Source organism: Durio zibethinus, chromosome 24 (genome assembly GCF_047325235.1).
Source record: "Durio zibethinus cultivar Kanyao isolate XHJ-2024 chromosome 24, ASM4732523v1, whole genome shotgun sequence".
Taxonomy (NCBI): domain Eukaryota; kingdom Viridiplantae; phylum Streptophyta; class Magnoliopsida; order Malvales; family Malvaceae; genus Durio; species Durio zibethinus.
The window spans coordinates 7,877,109-7,897,143 of NC_143185.1; the positions used below are offsets into that span (position 1 = coordinate 7,877,109).

The 20,035-nt window shown below is 28.2% G+C and overlaps 1 protein-coding gene across 1 annotated transcript; it reads left to right on the plus strand.

Moving 5' to 3' along the window:
• Nucleotides 1–6,600: 6,600 nt before the first annotated feature.
• On the plus strand, nucleotides 6,601–14,005 carry LOC149511897 (uncharacterized). The gene is made up of 5 exons (XM_089753448.1): nucleotides 6,601–6,612; nucleotides 11,545–11,864; nucleotides 12,074–12,275; nucleotides 12,795–13,283; nucleotides 13,382–14,005. The coding sequence occupies exons 1-5, from the start codon at nucleotides 6,601–6,603 to the stop codon at nucleotides 13,802–13,804; spliced, it is 1,446 nt and encodes a 481-aa protein (XP_089609574.1). The 3' UTR covers nucleotides 13,805–14,005.
• Nucleotides 14,006–20,035: the final 6,030 nt, after the last annotated feature.

A 20,035-nucleotide genomic window follows, 5' to 3' on the forward strand; every position in this document is an offset into this window, starting at 1 on the left:
TAATAAAATTATATATTTATTCATAAAAGACTCTAAATTCAATTTCGCTTGTTTCATTGGAAAGTAGACTCAATAAACGTTTCAAACATGTTTAGCTCAATTTGTAGTTCATGGTATAAAAATTAAGAGAAATTTTGAAATTCCTCTTTGCTACTGCTGCCAGGCAGCTTATATATCATTAAGTTAAAATTAGACAACTCTTAATAGAAAACTTAGATTCAACATGCGTTTGTTTCATTGGAAAGTAGATTTAGCAAGCTTTCCAACAATATATAATATTTAAAGTAATAATGTATCCATTAATACAAAATTCCATTTTAATTCACTCTTGCAAATCATAGCATCTCATCCAAAAATAGAATTTCTCTTTCAAACTTTAGGATGAAAAAATATGAAAAAGGCATAACATATAGCCAATTGAAAGATCAATGTCTCAGTATAACTTACATGATTTTAGTAAAGTACTTCCAATATCATATGCTAAGATCAAGGTATAAAATAATTTCTGTATTGAAAATTTAGATTTCTTCACCCTATATATTCAATAAGCATTCTAGACTTCCAGAACCTAATACTAGTCTTAGAGTCAACCAAATTAAAAATTTGTGTGAAGCTCGTTAACACAAATAAAAAATAACAGACCTGAGTATACATAAACAAAATCAATCAACTTGTCTATTGCAAACTAAAGGTTATTCCTAATTTCGATACTACTTTCCTGTTTCTTTCCATCATTTGGTTCACAATAAACAAAATGATATTCAAGTTCTTTGAAAATCCCTAGAGCAGATGGCTATTACTCAAGTTCATTTGGATTTAGGAAAATACACCTGTTTTCCAATCTTATTTACTAATGTTTGAAGAATGAACAATAATTGCTGTAAAACAACATAAAATCATTGGTTACACCACCATTCTATAATATTCACCAATAAAAAAAATTGAGGAATTCAATTTACACAGTAACTTATGGGTGAATTTAAACATGCCACTCTATCCTAATCCTTTATTAGCATGTATGATGTCATGTATATACAATCACACCAAATAGCCTTTTAAAAAGGTGTCACAGAAACCCCTCACAATATGTGAATTGCAAAAGCTTAGTACTTGATTCCAAAATCAATTATAAAATAACAAATAATATCAATATACATAGATATAATAATCTTATGCCATGTTTGGTACATAAGATTATGATATGATAGGGTACAATGATATTATATATAGAATTAGATTAAATAATGTCATCTTATTTTGTGTTTGCTGTATGTATAGATTAGGATAGGATAATTTATTTATTTGTCAAAATTATCCTTATTCAAAGTTTATACAATTTAAATTATTAATGTAATTTTTAAGGGTATAATTGCACCTGTAAGTTTAATCTTATAAATTAAAAATTATCCTCTCTACTTTGAGAGGATTGAATAATCCTACACCAAGAGGATATTAATCCTCATTGCAAACCTTATCTTTCTCTTTAGATACAAATCAAACTTGATATAAGATGATTATCATCATATCTTATCAATAATCATATGCATCAAATATGACCTTAGTCTACTATTTGAGTGGAACCACTCCAACACAGAAGGTGTCTTTTATGAAAACCACTTCAACATCCAAATTTTTGTTTAAAAGACAATCTTTTCACCACCATTGCTCCTTATATAGTCTTCATCTTTGCTTTATAAACTCCCAATTGATGTTTTATTAGGATACAGAGTGAGAACTGTTCATAAGTGGGCTACTATTAATAGTTAGTTTTAATAATTTAATAAAATTGGTTATGAGTTTACTCATAATACGAGATAAGCATGAGAGTTTAAATAATTTAATGTGATCACTTAAATGTAAGATTTGCACATCTTACTAGGTGGAGGTTTTGTAGACCTTTAGTCTAGTAAGTGTTTGATGAGGAGGCTTCAAGGTTTTCAATTAAAATAGGTTCAGGTAACTTTTTTTACTTTTATACAAGTTACAGCTACTGTTCATTGAATGTCGCCAAAAAGAGAAGAGTGAAGAGGAAGACCTAGCCATTCCAAAGATTGTTTCACTTCAGTATATTCATCATGATCACCCAAATAAGTATGACGAACCGTTTTATTTGTTTACAATGTTCTAATTATCAAACAACGATCTTGGGTTAGTGTTTGTGTATGGTATCAAAGCTATCATTATGTGATATTAGGACCCCAAAATCATTATTTGTAATTGATTTTTGAGCAAACAACATATTTAGGGTGAAATTATGTTGTTGTCAGAATTTTAAATTTTAACCTTTATTTTTTGAAATTTATTTAGGATTTTAGTTCCTCTCCGAAAGGGGATTAAAATTACATAAAGATCATTTTCTAATTCCTTATATCTAGAAAGAAATCAAGGTTGAAAATTTTTAGGTTTAAGTTTTAGTCTAATTCTTGTTTTGATTAATACATAAAACATTTTGTGTTTAATTCGAAATTGATTCTTAAATTATGTTTCCCATGTGTGATAAACTTAAATCAAAGCATTTAATTTAATATTGTTTTAGATTGACCGAACACGAAGAAAACAAAAAATAGGTCTAATATGTGTTTATATAATTCAAAAAAGTTTGACCAATTGATCTTATTTTTGTGTTTTTTGATACTTTTTTTTCATTGGTTTGATAGAAAAATAGTTTTATTTTTGGGCACTTCAATTTGATGAAAATACCTAGAAAATGCATAAAAAATGGTGAAAAAATAAAAACAAACTAGAATAGGTAAAAAACTATTACAGTTGCATTGAGTCAACCGAACTAGAGGTTAAAGAAGACCATTCCCCATGTTAAACAAAATCCATGCATAGGGGGTGGTGCGTGTGGCATGTATGGGCTCGTTCGGCATCCATTTTTCCTCTAGTTTCTTTTGGCATACTTTGAATTTTATTTCTAATATTTGTTTGAAAATTTTAAACTACATGAAATATTTGTTTGACATTCATGTATTGCTCAGTAATTACTATATGTTATACACATGATTTTATTATTTTGTTCTGTGATAAAATATTTTAGTATGTTAGGAGTCTAATGATAGTAGGTATTCTTCCTAAATAGGCCTTGATATTTATGTACTCTCAAGTTGAATCTTAAGTGCATAATTGACTTAGTGATTAAAAATTAATTTTTAAAAAAATTCAAGACTTTAATTCAAATTTAATGTACACTGCTTATAAGACCTAATTAGATACATTTAGGTTTAGTATCTTAGTTGGGATAGTCCATTGCATACATTATGGTTGAGTATGTAAATTGAGAGTTTTAGGCAATTAATGAAATTTTTCGATTTGAAAAAATCTTCATTAATTGATATCAGTGTTTGGTTGCTAAAGTCGCTCACTTATTAAAATTAATGTAATATTTTATCATTCTATGGTTACGGGATGGTTATTAAATTATCTTTTGCAATTGAATACCTAAAAGGGGGTTAATGTATAGGGTAATTTATTTTGGAATATAAATCATCATGGTTGAAGTTGTACCAATCCAAAAAATCTATCTACCCGAAGGGGATTTGTTTTTTGAAAGCTAGGACATTTTCATATTAGCTTTATGCGAAAAGTTCCTACTCACATATTACATTCTTTATCCAAAAAGGAGTTTGCGGTGATGCACCAAGACCTTTCAATAATTGTTAGTACCTCATGAACTATTGCTATATATTTTATGATATTGCCTATTTACTAATGTTGCATTTTTGTCTTGAATGTTGACTTTTATTGTCAATAACAATAAGCCACTATTAAAGTTCTTCACGGGTCTAATTATAAAAAATGGAATGAAGATTTGAATTTTTCTTTGGTTATGAATGTGATAGACATAGCCTTATGTTTTTCAAAGCCTGCTAATTTTACTGATGAAAGCACTGCTGAACAAAAGGAATTTTTTTCCCAAATGGGAAAAAGCAAATTGTATGCATCTATATGTTATTAATAGGTCTATTTTTTAATACCTTTTGAGTGAGTTGGATACCACAAAAATTGTTAGGGATCTCTACCATGCTGTAGGCAATAAATACCAAAAATGCAATAAGTGTAAAGCTAAGACCCTTATAAGTGAGCTTACAAGTATAAGATATGACAGTGTTGAGAGTGTTAGAGATTTCATCATGAGAATGATCCACATTCAAACCAAATAGTCTTCTCATGAAATTGTCCTTTCTGATAAATATATTGTTCATCGTGCCCTTAATGCCTTACTGGTTGAGTTTACTCAGATCAAAACTGTCTATAATGCTATGAATGAAGTTTGAAGTGTTAATGATCTTATTTAAAAGTTTGCCTCTGAGGAAGAAAAACTGTAGAAAGATAAAGGTGATAGTGCTTTTTTTTCTACATACTCCAAACCTAATTGCAAAAAAAATTATGGGAAATCTAGGAAATTTGCTCCTAATGCTCACAAGAAAGTTTAAGAAAATAAGGGACAAGGTAGTGGTCAGACTAAAAAGATAGGAGTTTTTAAAACTATCATTAAGAAAGATATCAAGTGTTTCTCGTGTAAAAAGAATGTCATATGAAACATGAGAACCCTAAAAATCAAGCTTGGTTAAAGAAAAAGAATAAACAAAAAGATAACTCACTAGCTCTTGTTTGTTTTAAATCAAATTATGTTAGTGGCCCACCAAATTCCTATTAGGTTGATAATGGTGTAACTGTTCATGTTGCTATTACCTTGCTAGGATTCAAAAACAAATGACAGCTAAGTGAGAAAGAGGCTAAACAGAGAGTTTGAAACAATGCTAAAGTAGCCATTAATTATGTAGGAATGATAGGCTTAAATTTAGAATTTGCTTTGAACTTATTTTGGAAAATGTTTTTCATATACCTTCATTTATGAGGAATTTGATTTTAGTTTTTATTTTGGACAAACATGGTTATTATTTTGGCATTGGATAAGGAAAAGTTGACTTGTTTTAAATTCAAATGTTGTTGGTGAATTTAAACTAATTGGCAATTTATATAAACTATGCTTGGCCTACAATAATTAATATAGTTGCAATAATGTTGAAAAGATAGTGACTAAAACATATTTGACTAAAGAAAATTCATTGTTGATGAATTTAAACTAATTTACAAATTATATAAACCGGGCTTGGCCTATAATAATTAATATAGTTGCAATAATGTGAAAAACACAATGTCTTAAAAATATTTAACTAAAGAAAACTTTTTTTTGTTGTGGTATAAAAGGTTGGGTCACATTTCTAATGAAGAAGTGTAAAAATTGATAAAAGATAGTACTTTACCTTTCCTTGGTTTTGAAAAGTTAGACACTTGTGTTGATTGTATAAAATGTATACTAACTAAGACCAAGAAAAATGGGGTAATTTGCAATTCTGACCTTTTGAAAATTGTGTACACTGATAATAATGGACCTCTTACATCGATCTTGTATGGTAACAAATATTTTGTTACTTTTATCAATGACTATTTTCTCTATGAGTATCTTTACCTAATTGATGAACATTCAAATGCTTTTAAAAAATTTAAAATTTTTAAACTGAGGTAAAAAAATAATTAGGGAAAGTTATCAAAGTCATTAGCTCAAAGGTGGTGAGTATTATGGTAGACATGGTGAAACTAGATAACATATCAGACCATTTTGTAAATACTTACAAAATGTCAAAATTTTCCTAATATGCTATGCTTGGTTGTCTTCACCATAATGGCGTGGTTGAAAGGCGAAATCACACTCTTAAGCATATGATAAGGAGCTTATATGTAAGACCAATCTTCTTAATTGTTTTTGAGGTGAAGGCATTAAAACCACCTTGTATATACTTAATAGAGTACTTAGTAAATCTGTTTTTGAAATACTTTTTAAATTGTAGACTGGTAAGAAACCCCAATTCAGCCATTTTAAAGTTTGTGGACGTCTTGCAGAAGTTAGAATCTATAACCTTTTGAATGAAAGATTGAACTTAAGAGTACTCATTACTTTTCCTTAGAGTATCTAGATCGCTTCAAGGGATATAAGTTTTATTATCCTACACGTGGAACTAAGTTTGTAGAGTCACAAGTGGCAAAGTTTCTTAAACTAGATGTTGCTGATAAGAGTGTGACAGAGGCTATGGATAACCATGAATCTATTAGACATATCTCCATCACTTTACCCATAATACAGTGCCATAGTATGCCAATGGCCATTTAAAGAAGAGATCAAGGCAATAGGATATAAACCTTTTTCCTACTGATGTACTTCAAGTTCAAAAGAATGATATTGCAATACCTTTTAGGAGATCTTCCAAACAAAAAAGATCTGCCATCTCTAATGATAATGTAATTTATCATTGAAAGAGTGACTATGACATTAGTCATGTTGTTAACCTTGTGGCTTTTGGTGAAAATATTAGTAGTCTATAATTTGATGTATGGTTGGACGTAATAAAAAATGAAATGAATTTTATGGCTTAAAATGGTGCTTAGGAGCTTGTTAAATTGCCAAAAGAGTGTAGATCTATTGGTTGTAAATGGGTGTATAAAACCAATAGAGGTTCTAAGGGAAAGTTTGAGATATTTAAAGTTAAATTGGTGGCAAAATGATTTATTTAGAGGGAAAGAGTAGATTATAATGAAATGTTTTTGCAGGTATCTTTCAAAAATTTCTTTAGGATTGTTTTGGCCTTGGTAGCACACTTTGACTTGAAGTTTTATTAAATGGATGTAAAGACGGCTTTTCTCAATAGTGATTTAAGAGAAAAGGTTTATATGGTGCAACCTGAAAGATTTCAAGAATCTGAAAAAGGAGCATTTAGTATGTTGACTTAAAAAGTCAATTTATGCCCTTAAATAAGCTTCTAAGTAGGGGTATCTAAAATTCGATAACATAGTTACTTCCCTTGATTTTGAGGAAAATAACGTTGATCAATGCATATACCTTAAAATCAGAGGGAGTAAAGATATCTTTCTTGTGTTATATGTGGATGACATCTTATTGGCTTGTAATGGTATTGGTTTGTTACATGAAATTAAGTAGCTATTATCCATAACTTTTGGTACGAAAAACCTTAATAATGCTTCCTTTTTTCATGGGATTGAAATTCATAAAGATAGGTTTCAAAATTTGTTAGGACTATTGCAAAGGTCTTACATTGATCTTGTGTTTAGTAAATTAACATGTAGAGTTGTAAGGCTAGGAATGCATCCATTGTGAAAGGTTATAGACTTAATATAATCAGTGTCCCAAAAAATGATTTGGAGAAAGAATCCACGAAGAACATACCATATTTTAGTGCAGTTGTGAGTCTCATGTATGCTCAAGTTTGCATTAGGCCAAATATTGCTTTTGCAGAGTGAGTTCTTGAGAGATATCTTTCAAATCGTAGTATGGATCACTGGGTTGCTATTAAGAAAGTGATTAGGTACTTGCAAAAGATAAAAAACCATATGTTGGTATACAAAAAGGTGGATAATCTTGAGATAGTAGGGTATATATATTTTGACCTCACTAGTTGTTAGGATGACATGAAGTTCATTTCAGGGTATATTTTTAAGTCGGCAGGAGGAGCTTTGTCTTGGAAACACATGAAACAAACACTCTTATTTTTTTCCACTATGCAAGCTAAGTTTGCTGCATGCTATAGAGCTGCTACATAGGCAATTTGGCTTAGGAATTTTATGTTAGGCCCTTGTATTATTAATTCCATCTCCAGACCTTTAAAGATTTATTAGGATAATAGGTTTGCTGTGTCATTTTCTAAGAATAACAAGAGCACTAGTGGGTTTTAACATTTGGAGATAATATATTTTAAAGTTAGGGATTTTATGAAAAATGGTAAAATTGTTGTCAAACACATTGAGACTGACAACATGATTGTTGATCTTTGGACTAAGGGAATAAGACCTATAGTATTTGGTAAACATATTAAGAACATAGGTATTTTAGGGTCCTTTGATGTAATTTATTATTAGGAGTATATCATTTGTATTTCATACTCACACATCATGGTTTGTCTCTATATTGGACTTTTTCCTTTATGCTTGGAATATCTATGTGATATTTAATTCTATGCTTGCATGATGAGAATCGTTGGTTGACATTTTATGTTGTTATTTTACTTTGTTAGTATATGTACACATGGAAAATTAAAGTTTATTATATACATTTTGAAATCTTAAAACTTGGGGTTTGTGTTAAGTATGACTATTTTTATCACTTGGATAACTAATAATCTTTTAAAAATATATAATATATATTATATTACAAGATACATTGTTACATGATAAGGTTTGCTTACATTGATGGTTTTTCTTTTTGACATGTGATAAAATTCTTAAAATTTCTCTATAATGACATATAAGACATTTCTTAATTTAGGCTATTTATCAAGAAATATATTTTTAAAAAATTATTTAGTTATCGAAAACTTTCAAATTTTAGATGTGAGTATTATGGAATATGTAAATGCCTATATATATATATATCATTTTTTGACAAATAATAATTTACCACAAAAAATTAACTTATATGGATATCTACATGGATAATTTTTAAATTGTTAACAATAAAATCTAATTTAGATATATTTTTATTAAAAATAAATTTCCTAATAATATAAACATATTTTTTAAATTTAAAAATCTCAATTGTAATAATATATTATCTCTAAAATGGGTTTATAAAATAATTCTATTTGATGAAGTATTTAGATTCAAAATGAAAACCTATCAAATATGAAAAATTTTGTATAAATCTTGAATTCAAAAATGTCAATTCTAGAATTTTTCTTTTCTTTTAATTTAATCATTTTTCAAGAATATATATGGACCATAAAATTTGAATATATATTTCAATTAAAATTGATTAGATTTGTTTTTACTATTTCAAATTTGAAAGATATGTTGTATTTTTTTTAATTCTCTTATCATTAGATTATTTTCAAAATTTAATCCTAGCCACAGTCACTATTCATTTTATTATTACCATTGCCAAGTCTACGTCTGAAATAGCAATGAAAGGCGTCGATGAAAATTTTTTATTGTTTCATTTCAATCATAATCACCCATCATTTTATTGTTTGAGAAGAATCATAATTTGTAACTAAATCACTTATATTTTGTGACGTAATCAATTGATTTGTGTTTCATTAAATGATTTACGGGTAGAGCTAGAGATCCAACTGTTTAGGTAATGAGCTAAGGACAAAAAACTTCTTTTTAATATACAGTTATCTTTATATTAGTGTCACTTTTTTTTTTCAAATTAAGCAATAATTTGGTAATTAATATTATTATTACATGTAAGAAAAACTCAACAATTATTTAGGTATGAGAAATCCTTTGAACTCTAAAGGTCAACACTAAAGAATGATTATCGATTACATGTATAACAATTTCAAGTCTCCTTTCAGGTTTTTTCATGTTTGGAAAAGTTAAATATAACAATATTTCATATACCATACACTTTCTCTCAGTTTAGTACTTTAAGAAACAAAATTATCAATTTGGTTCTTGAACTTTCGTTTCGTCATTTACTTTGATACCTTGGACTAAAGCAATTACTCAATTTGTCAACATAGCATTAACATCTAATAAGATATTGATATGTGTCAAAAAGTTTAGTTAGTGCCACATCATCAATTACCACATCAATATTAAAAAAATTCAAAAAAATTTAAAAATCTAAAATATTTTTAAAAATTTAAAAAATTAAATAAATATAAAATCTTTATTAACTATAAAAGTTAAAAAAATATGAAAACTTAGAAAAATTCATAAAATCTCAAAATTTGAACAAAAAATCCAAAACAAAATCCAAAAAATTCTAAAAAATTAAAAAAAGGTTCAAAAAATTTTAAAATCTAAAATTTTTTGACAAAATTTGAAAATTAAAAAAAAAATGTAATTTTTATTAAAATCTAAAATTTTATAAAATATTTTCAAAAATTTTGAAAAAATTAAATAAATTTCAAAAATATGAAATATTCTAAGAAATTTGCAAAAAATTAAAATATTTTTGAAAAATATAAAAGAAAAAACTTAAAATTTTAATTAAAATTCATAAACATTTTAAAAAATGTAAAAAATCACAAATATGTAAAAAATTAAAATTGTAAGATTAAAAAAATTAAAAGTTTTCCTAATTTATAAAATTTACAATTATTTTGAAATTTTTAGATTTTAAAAAAAAATTTTAGATCTTTTACTTTCAATTTTCTTAAGTTTTAGAGATTTTTTTTTTAAATTTATGAAAACTTTATGTTTGCTTAAATTATCATTTTTATGAAAATTTCAAAATTTTTTTATTTTTATAATAAAATTTTGAGATTTTTTTCGAATTTTTTAAGTTTTAATAATTTTTAAAAATTTTTTAAAAATTTTAGTTTTTGTTTTTTAAAATAATTTTCTAAAATGCTTAAATTTTTTTTAAAAGATTTTAAAACTTTTCATAAATTTTCTTTAAATTCGGATGTAATATTGATGATTTGACATTGATTAGATTTTCTTTGCATGTGTTAATATCTTCTTAAATATTTATACCACGTTAATAAATTGATCGATAGCGTTAGTCTTTGGTAACAAAGTGACGACAGAATGAAAGTTAGAGTACAAAACTAAATATTTTATTTTTTTTCGTGCCAAATTGATAAAAAATGTATAATAAATGGGTTATTTTTATATTTAACCATTTTGGAAAGACCAACATTACCTTAAAGAGTACGTATTACCTACCTTATATAGTTAAAATTATATCAATTAGTAATCAAATTTTTATTATTTATCTTAAATAATTCTTAATTAAATTAAATTATTTATTTTTAATATGCCACTTCATCATAAATACAAATGAATAGCCTTTAGTGTGGTGGAGTATTGGTTTGAAGATCTATTTCACTACTTTTATTTTGTTTTGGTTCTCTTTTTATTTTTTTTTTATTTGATCCATTTGTTTGTTTCTTCATTCTTTCATTTATTTTTTATAACTGATTTTTTTATACTTTTTCAATAAATCAAAATTTAATTTTAATTCATAAATGTTACTTATTGATGAATAATCATTAATAAAATTATCAAGCATATTGCCAAAATCATACTAAGTTTCTGAAAAGCAATCAAACTCTATGCTTTCTTTCCACTTTCTTCTCTTTTGGGAGCATATCTATCCGTGCAAATTATATCGAGATATAAAAGTTTTCATTTTTTTTATCAATTAAGTAATCAAATTTATAAAATGAATAACTTGTGAGTACGGGTATATTATTGACACCTGTAAATAGCAATGCTCTCCTTATTAAAATGGCATATTAGATACATCAAGTTCCAAACCAAGTAGATCAGGAAATTCTTACACTCCAAGGAATAATATATTCCAAACATAGGCTTACTATTTTCTGTAGGTTTTTTTTTTTTTTCAATCTTTTTTAGAGATCCCATTGTTTCTGAGACAGCAATATTTTTCTTATTGGTGTGTAGAGGCCATTGTTTCGGAGTCAAACCCCCCTCACGCCTAAAACTTTGTCTTTTTGTTTTATTAATTAAAAAAATGAAACCGTGTCAAAAGGTTACTTTGTATTTTAATAGTATATAAATAACCAAGTCTGCCTTACTTACCCTCATTCTTATCGATGGGTAGTTTTTATTGGCCCTTACGAGCACCACTCCAACTTGCTTTCTTGGCGTCAAAGCATTGCTGAAGTTGTTGAGGTTGGTTTAGATGAGAATGGGTTCATAGACATTGAAGCACTAAGAAAACAGCTTGAGCTGTATAAATACGCCAATAGGCCTTTGCTTGGCTCATTTTCAGCTTGTAGTAATGTGATTGGGATTCAAACAGATACTCGAGAGATTGCCAAACTTCTTCATGAGTACGGAGGTTTTGTTTGCTTTGATTTTGCAGCAAGGTACACAGTAAGAATTTTCATTTTTTGTTGCCAAGCTTTTATATTCGAGGTTGTCAGAATTTAAACTTTGATTGTTAAAATTGAAAGTTTAATATTTTAATAACAGATCTCACAATTAATTATTAGCCAAGTTTATGTATTATGTTAATGTTATAAAGCAATGAGAAGTTGATTTTTTATTGTGCTTATCATTTTGTTTTTGTGGATAGTGGTCCTTATGTGGAGATTGATATGAGGTCAGAGGAGATTGATGGATATGATGCCATTTTCCTAAGCCCACATAAGTTTCTAGGTGGTCCTGGATCGGCCGGCATCCTTTTAATGAGCAAGGCTCTCTACCAGCTAAGATCTTCTCCTCCATCAACTTGCGGAGGTGGAACTGTTAATTATGTCAATGGTTTCAATGAACAGGTAATTACTCTCAAATTTAAAATTAATTGATAATAAATGAAGAGATTTTTATTCTATTTAAGTGTTCAAATTAATTCAATTTAATAGATGAAAGATTTTATTTTTTGTTCACCTCTCTACCATAAAATGGAAATTTGTATTTTCTTGACCTTTTTCTTATTCTGGCTTATATATCCCATTTTGTAAGAAATTTTGGTTTCTTTCTTCAACTGGACGACATAAAGAATGATTAGGTAGCTGTCAGGCTTTTTGGAGTTTAGAAATAAATTCCTGATTCAGATGGAGCCGGTATAGATATAGACTAGTGAATGATAAGTGTCTCTAAAAAATTTTTTATTTTAATTACAATTTTAGAAGGAAAGAGATTTCCAACCAAATTTCTGAATGCACGACAGTGTCAATAGAAAAATACTCTAGAGAATGATAAGCTATCCTGATATTAATCAGATTCATTCCCCAGCATTTAGGGAAGCAGGTATGCAATTTAATTTGTGGTAAAATGTGGAATTTATTTTGCAGGACACAATATATGTAAGTGACATAGAAGAAAGGGAAAATGGAGGGACTCCTCAAATAATTCAGATTATTAGAGCAGCATTGACTTTTTGGGTAAAAGAATATATTGGTTATGAAGTGACTGCAAAGCTGGAGAAGTCGTACATAAATCAAGCATTGGAGAGGCTTCTCCCAAACCAAAACATACGGGCTTTAGGAAATGCAAGCACCGAGACCCAGAGACAAGCCATACTGTCTTTCCTCATCTACTCCACAACCAACGATGGTAACAATGTTGACGAGGCAGAGGAAAAGGGGAGGGGACTTTTCATGTGGGGAGAGACTGGGAACAAGAGGGATAAACCTCTCCATGGCTCTTTTGTTGCAACCATCCTAAATGATCTGTTTGGCATCCAAGCTCGAGGTGGGTGTGCTTGTGCTGGACCTTATGGCCACAGTTTGCTTGATATTGATCAGACTCGATCCCTTGCGTTCAGAGAAGCTATTAAAAGGGTATCAGTACAAAATTTTCCATTTTTTTTTTGACCGAATGAAAGAGAAGTAAAATATAATTCAACTTATCTAATGCTAATTGCAATGTTTGATTGCAGGGCTACATAGGAGCAAAACCTGGATGGACAAGAGTCAGCTTTCCTTACTACATGTCAAATGAGGAGTTTGAATACATTCTTGCGGCATTGGAGTTCGTAGCCATCTATGGCCAACGATTTCTTCCTCTATACCATTTCAACCTGAGAACTGGAAGCTGGAGTTTCAAGAAGAAGGCGCTTAAGGACCTGGTAGGAAAGGAGAATAGTCACGGCATCCATGTCTTGCCTTTGGCTAGTGCTTTTCAAACAATAAGCTTGGACCGTGACAAAATTGATGCTGGAAAGAATGATACTTCTATCATCGTTCGGCATGCATCATATTTGAAAAGTGCCAAACGAGTCACTGCTCTCCTTCCCAAGTTTCCATCTCGAAGGAGGTTTCACGAAGATTTAGATCTTAACCTCCTCCCTTTCAGAGTCTAACTATACTATCAAAAATTGATTCGAGTTCATAATCAAATTTATCTATTTTTCTCACTTTATTGGAATATTCTCACAAAGCAAAAGCAGAAAATTAAACTAGCTCAAGCCTGTCATGTTAGTAGACTTTCCAATTACCTGAAATCTGTTGCAGTGCCTGACAAATTGCCTGATAAATAATCCAATCTGGCCAAGACTTGTATAGTAACGGTGCAATGCCCCAAAACTAAGATGTAATACGGTTATATTATCTTCAAATAAAACTTTAAAGTAATACTAAATCTTTTCTTTTAATCATTTTAAAATTTTGTAATGAAAATAATTTTCCCAAGTTAAATTAATAAATTTAACCAAACTAATGATACACCTTTATATATCCAAAGGTGAAATAATAAAAAAAATATAAAATCATTTTATAAGATCTCACTAGCTAACAATATTTCTAATGGCCAAGTAATATTTCCAAATTGATCTTCTAGCTTTTAATATACTTATCACTTACTCATGTGTAAACGAAAGGTAAAAAGAGAATGAGCAAATTACAGCTCAGCTAGTATAGGATTGTACACTTTATCGGATCAAACATCGGTTTCATACATGTCATATAGTTCATTCAAAACATTTGTTAAATAATATCATAATATTTCAAAAATCAACATTATATGAAATATTTTGTAGATCATAAATCAAAATTGAAACAAATCAATTCATAAATCATTACAAAATATGTTACCATTCAAATATCGTAATTAAATCAAATCATGAATCAACCTTTAAAATCATCATCATCATAAATCATCATTATAATTAGTTTATCATTAACTATGGTCACTACTATAATCCGTAACATTAGCTGTATCGATAATTTTATCCTTATGATCATTACAACTATTATAACATGCTGGCTAGAGCTTTATGGTAACTACTATAACCCACTAGCAAGACCATACGATCATGACTATGTTAACTATTATAATCTGTTAGCTAGGGTCGTATAACTAGTTCTGGTCTTCTCAAGATATAAAATATGTAGCTACTATAAAATCATTCATTAAACATAAATCAATTTCTCATTTCATTTATAAACATGATCCATCATTTATATAGCAAAATGTAAAATAATCATATGCTCACCCTATTTTCTTATATCGAAAATAAAGAAATAAATTTCATTTATTTAAAAACATACATATATACATAAGTTTCAAAACAAGTAAAGTGTATGAGATTCTACTTATTTCTTTTCGGTTCCACCACTTAGTTTTTCCCTCAAAATAATTAATGGGCTATTCAAAATCATTTCAATAGAACAGAAATTAATCAATCCATTTTAAGACCATTAATACTAAAAACAACTAAGTTATATAAAAGTTAACTAACTAATTTTGGTAACCTGAGCTACTTTCACTAAAATGACCCTATCTTAAGATATCCAACTCAAAATTAAAATCTTTTTAGTATATTAAACTTGACAAAATTTTTAACCATATATGGCCCACCTTGTAATTTCTTATAGATTAATTGTAATAACTTTTGCAATCCATGTCATATAATGCTGTTAGATAGCTTGTATATTTTTTAATAAAAATTATATATTTATTCATAAAAATTTTCAAATTCAATTCCGCTTGTTTCTTCGAAATGTAGACTCAAAAACCTTTTCAAACATATATGGCCCACCTCATAATTTCTTGTAGATTAATTGTAATAATTTTTGTAATCCATGTCATATGCTGCTGCTAGACAGCATGTATATATTCTAATCAAAATCATATATTTATTCGTAAAAGTCTCTAAATTTAATTTTGTTTGTTTCATTGGAATGTAGACTCAATAACCTTTTCAAACATGTATGGCTCAGTTCGTAATTCATTGTATAAAAATTAAGAGAAATTTTGTAATTCCTCATCGCTACTGTTGTCAGGTAACCTATATATCATTAAGTAAAAATTAGACAATTATGAATAGAAAACTCATATTCAACTTACATTTATTTCATTGAAAAGTAGATTCAGCAAGCTTTTCAACATTATATAATACTTAAAGTAATAATTTATCCGTTAATACAAATTCTATTTTAATTCACTCTTGCAAATCATAGCATCTCATCCAAAAATAAAATTTCTCCTTCATTTTTTAGGATGAAAAAATATGAAAAAGGCATAACATATAGCCAATTGAAAGATCAATGTCTCAATATAATTTACACGATTTTAGCAAACTACTTCCAGTATCATATGCTAAGATCAAGGTATAAAATAATTTCAATATTGAATATTTAGATTTCTTCACCCTATATATTTAATAGGCATTTTAGACTTCTAGAACCTAATATCAGTCCTAAAGTCAGCCATATTGAAAATTTGTTTGAGGATTGTTAACATAAATAAAAAACAATCCTCAAATGTACACAAACAAAATCAACCAACCTGTTGCAAACTAAAGGTTATTCTTAATTTTGACGCTACTTTCTTATTGCTTTCCATCATTTGATTCACAATAAATAAAATGATATCCAAGTTCTTGGAAAATCTCTAGAGTTGATGGTTGTTACTCAAGTTCATTTGGTTTTAGGACAATGCACCTGTTCTTCAATCTTATTTACTGATGTTTGAAGAAATGAACAATGATTGCTATAAAACAACATAAAATCATTATGCTACACCACCATTCTGTAATATAATCCATCAATCTAGGTCACCAATAAAAAGAACTGAGGAATTCAATTCACACAGTAACTTGTGGGTGAATTCAAACATACCACTCTATCCTAATCCTTTATTAGCATGTATGATGTCATGTACATGCAATCATGCCAAATAGCCTTTTAAAAAGATGTCACAGAAACCCCTCACAATATGTGAATCACAAAAGCTTAGTACTTGATTCCAAAATCAATTATAAAATAACAAATAATATCAATATACATAGATATAATAATTTTATGCCATGTTTGGTACATAAAGATTATGACTTGATAAGGTACAATGATATTATAAATAGAATTAGATTAAATAATGTCATTTTATTTTGTGTTTGCTATATGTAAAGATTTGAATAGGATAATTTATTTATTTGTCAAAATTATCCTTATTCAAAGTTTATACAATTTAAATTATTAATGTAATTTTTAAAGGTATAATTGAACCTGTAAGTTTAATCTTATAAATTAAAAATTATCCTCTCTACTTTAAGAGGATTGAATAATCCTATACCAAGAGGATATTAACCCTCATTGCAAACCTTATCTTTGTCTTTAGATACAAATCAAACTTGATATAGGATGATTATCATCATATTCTATTAATAATCATATGTATCAAATATAACCTTAGTCTACTATTTTAGTGGAACCACTCCAACACAGAGAGTCATCTCTTATGAAGACCGCTTCAACATCCAAATTTTTGTTTAGAAAATAATCTTTGCACCACCATTGCTTTTTATATAGTCTTCATCTTTGCTTTATAAACTCCCCATTGATGTCTTATTAAGATATAGAGAGATAATTGCTTATAAGTGGGCTACTAGTAATAGTTAGTTTTAATAATTTAATAAAATTGTCTGATGAGTTTACTCTTAATACGAGATAGACATGAGAGTTTAAATAATTTAATGTGATCACTTAAATGTAAGATTTGCACATCTTACTACGTCAATCTGTTTTGAAGGTTTTGTAGACCTTTAGTCTAGCAAGTGTTTGATAAGAAGGCTTTAAGGGTTTTCAATTAAAATAGGTTTAGATATTTTTTTTTTTACTTTTATACGAGTTACGGTTACTACTCATTGAGTGTCGCTAATAAGAAAAGAGTGAAAAGGAAGACCTAGCCACTTTAAGGATTGTTTCGTTTCGGTATATCCATCATGACCACCCAAATAATTATGATGAATCTTTTTATTTGTTTACGATGTTCTAATTATCTAACAATGATCTTGGGTTAATGTTTACGTGTCATATCAGAGCTATCATTATGTGATATTAGGACCCTAAAATCATGATTTGCAATTGATTTTTGAACAAACAACATATTTAGGGTGAAATTATGTTGTTGTCAAAATTTTAAATTTTGATCTTTATTTTTCAAAATTGATTTAAGATTTTAGTTCCTCTGTGAAAAAGGATTAAAATTATATAAAGATCATTTTCTAATTCCTTATATCGAGAGAGAAATCAAAGTTGAAAATTTTTAGGTTTAAGTTTTAATCTAAATTCTTGTTTTGATTAAAACACCAAACATTTTATGTGTTTAATTCAAAATTGATTCTTGAATCATGTTTCTCATGTGTTATAAAGTTAAATCAAAGCGTTTAATTTCATATTGTTTTAGATTGGCCAAACACAAAGAAAACAAAAAAAGGTCCAATATTTGTTTATACAATTCAAAAAATTTTGACCAATTGATCTTATTTTTGTCATTTTTTTATACTTTTTTTCATGGGTTTGATAGAAAAATAGTTTTATTTTTTGGCACTTCAATTTTGATTAAAAATACCAAGAAAATGCATAAAAAATGGTGCAAAAATACGAATAATATAGAATAGGTAAATAATTGTTCCAGTTGCATTGAGTCAACCCATTTAGAGGTTAAAGTAGACCATTCCCTATGTTGAACAAAATCCTTGCATAGTGGGTGGTGCATGTGGCACGTGTGGGTTTGTCTGGCATCCATTTTTGCTCTAGTTTCTTTTGGCATGGAATCTTATTTGTAATTTTTTTTGAAAATTTTAAACTACATGAAATATTTGTTTGACATTCATGCATTGCTCAGTACTTATTATATGTTATACACGTGATTTTATTATTTTATTTTGTGATAAAATATTTTGGTGTGTTGGGAGTCTAATGATAGTAGGTATTCTTCCTAAATAGGCCTTGATATTTATGTATTGTAGAGTTGAATCTTAAGTGCATAATTGACTTAGTAATTAAAAATTGATTTTAAAAAAAATTCAAAACTTTAGTTTAAATTTAATATACACTGCTTATAGGAGCTAATTAGATACATTTAGGTTTAGTATCTTAGTTGGGATAATCCATTGCATACATTATGGTTGAGTATATAAACTGAGAGTTTTAGGTAATTAAAGAAAATTTTTGATTTGAAAATATCTTCATTAATTGATATAAGTGTTTGGTTGTCAAAGTGGCTCCCTTATTGAAAGTAATGTAATATTTTATCATTTTATGTTTACAAAATGGTTATTAAATTATCTTATGCAATTGATTGCCTAAATGGGGTTAATGTATAGGGTAATTTGTTTTGGAATATAAATCATTATGGTTGAAGTTGTACCAATCCAAAAAATCTATCTGCCTGAATGGGATATGTTTTTTGAAAGCTAGGACATTTTCATATTACCTTTATGCGAAAAGTTCCTACTCGCATATTACATTCTTTATCCAAAAGGAGTTTGTGGTGATGCACCAAGTCCTTTCAATAATTTGAGAAAGGTGATAGATTTAATCTTAGTCAGTGCCCAAAGAATGATTTGGAGAAAGAATCCATGCAGAACATACCATATTCTAGTGCAGTTGGGAGTCTCATGTATGCTTAAGTTTGCAATAGGCCTGATATTGCTTTTGTAGAGTGAGTTTTTGAGAGATATCTTTCAAATTCTAGAATAGATCACTAGTTGCTATTAGAAAAGTGATTAGGTACTTGCAAAAGACAAAAAACCATATGTTGGTATACAAAAAGGTGGACAATCTTGAGATAGTAGGGTATATAAATTCTAACTTCTCTAGTTGTTAGGATGTCATGAAGTCCACTTCAGGGTATTTTTTTATGTCAGTCGGAGGAGCTTTTGTCTTGGAAATGTGTGAAACAAACACTATTTGTTTTTTCCACTATGCAAGTTGAGTTTGTTACATGCTATAGAGTTGCTACATAGGCAATTTGGCTTATGAATTTTGTGTCAGGCCTTTGTATTATTAATTCCATCTCCAGACCTTTAAAGATTTATTGGGATAATAGGTTCTGTTGCGTTGTTTTCTAAGAACAACAAGAGCACTAGTGGTTTAAACATTTGGAGATAATTTTTTTTTAAGTTAGAGATTTTATGAAAAATGGTAAAATTGTTGTCACACACATTGAGACTAACAACATGATTGTTGATCCTTGTACTAATGAAATAAGACTTATAGTATTTGGTAAACATATTGAAAATATAGGTATTTTGGGGTCTTTTGATGTAATTTATTATTGGGAGTATATCATTTGTATTTCATACTCA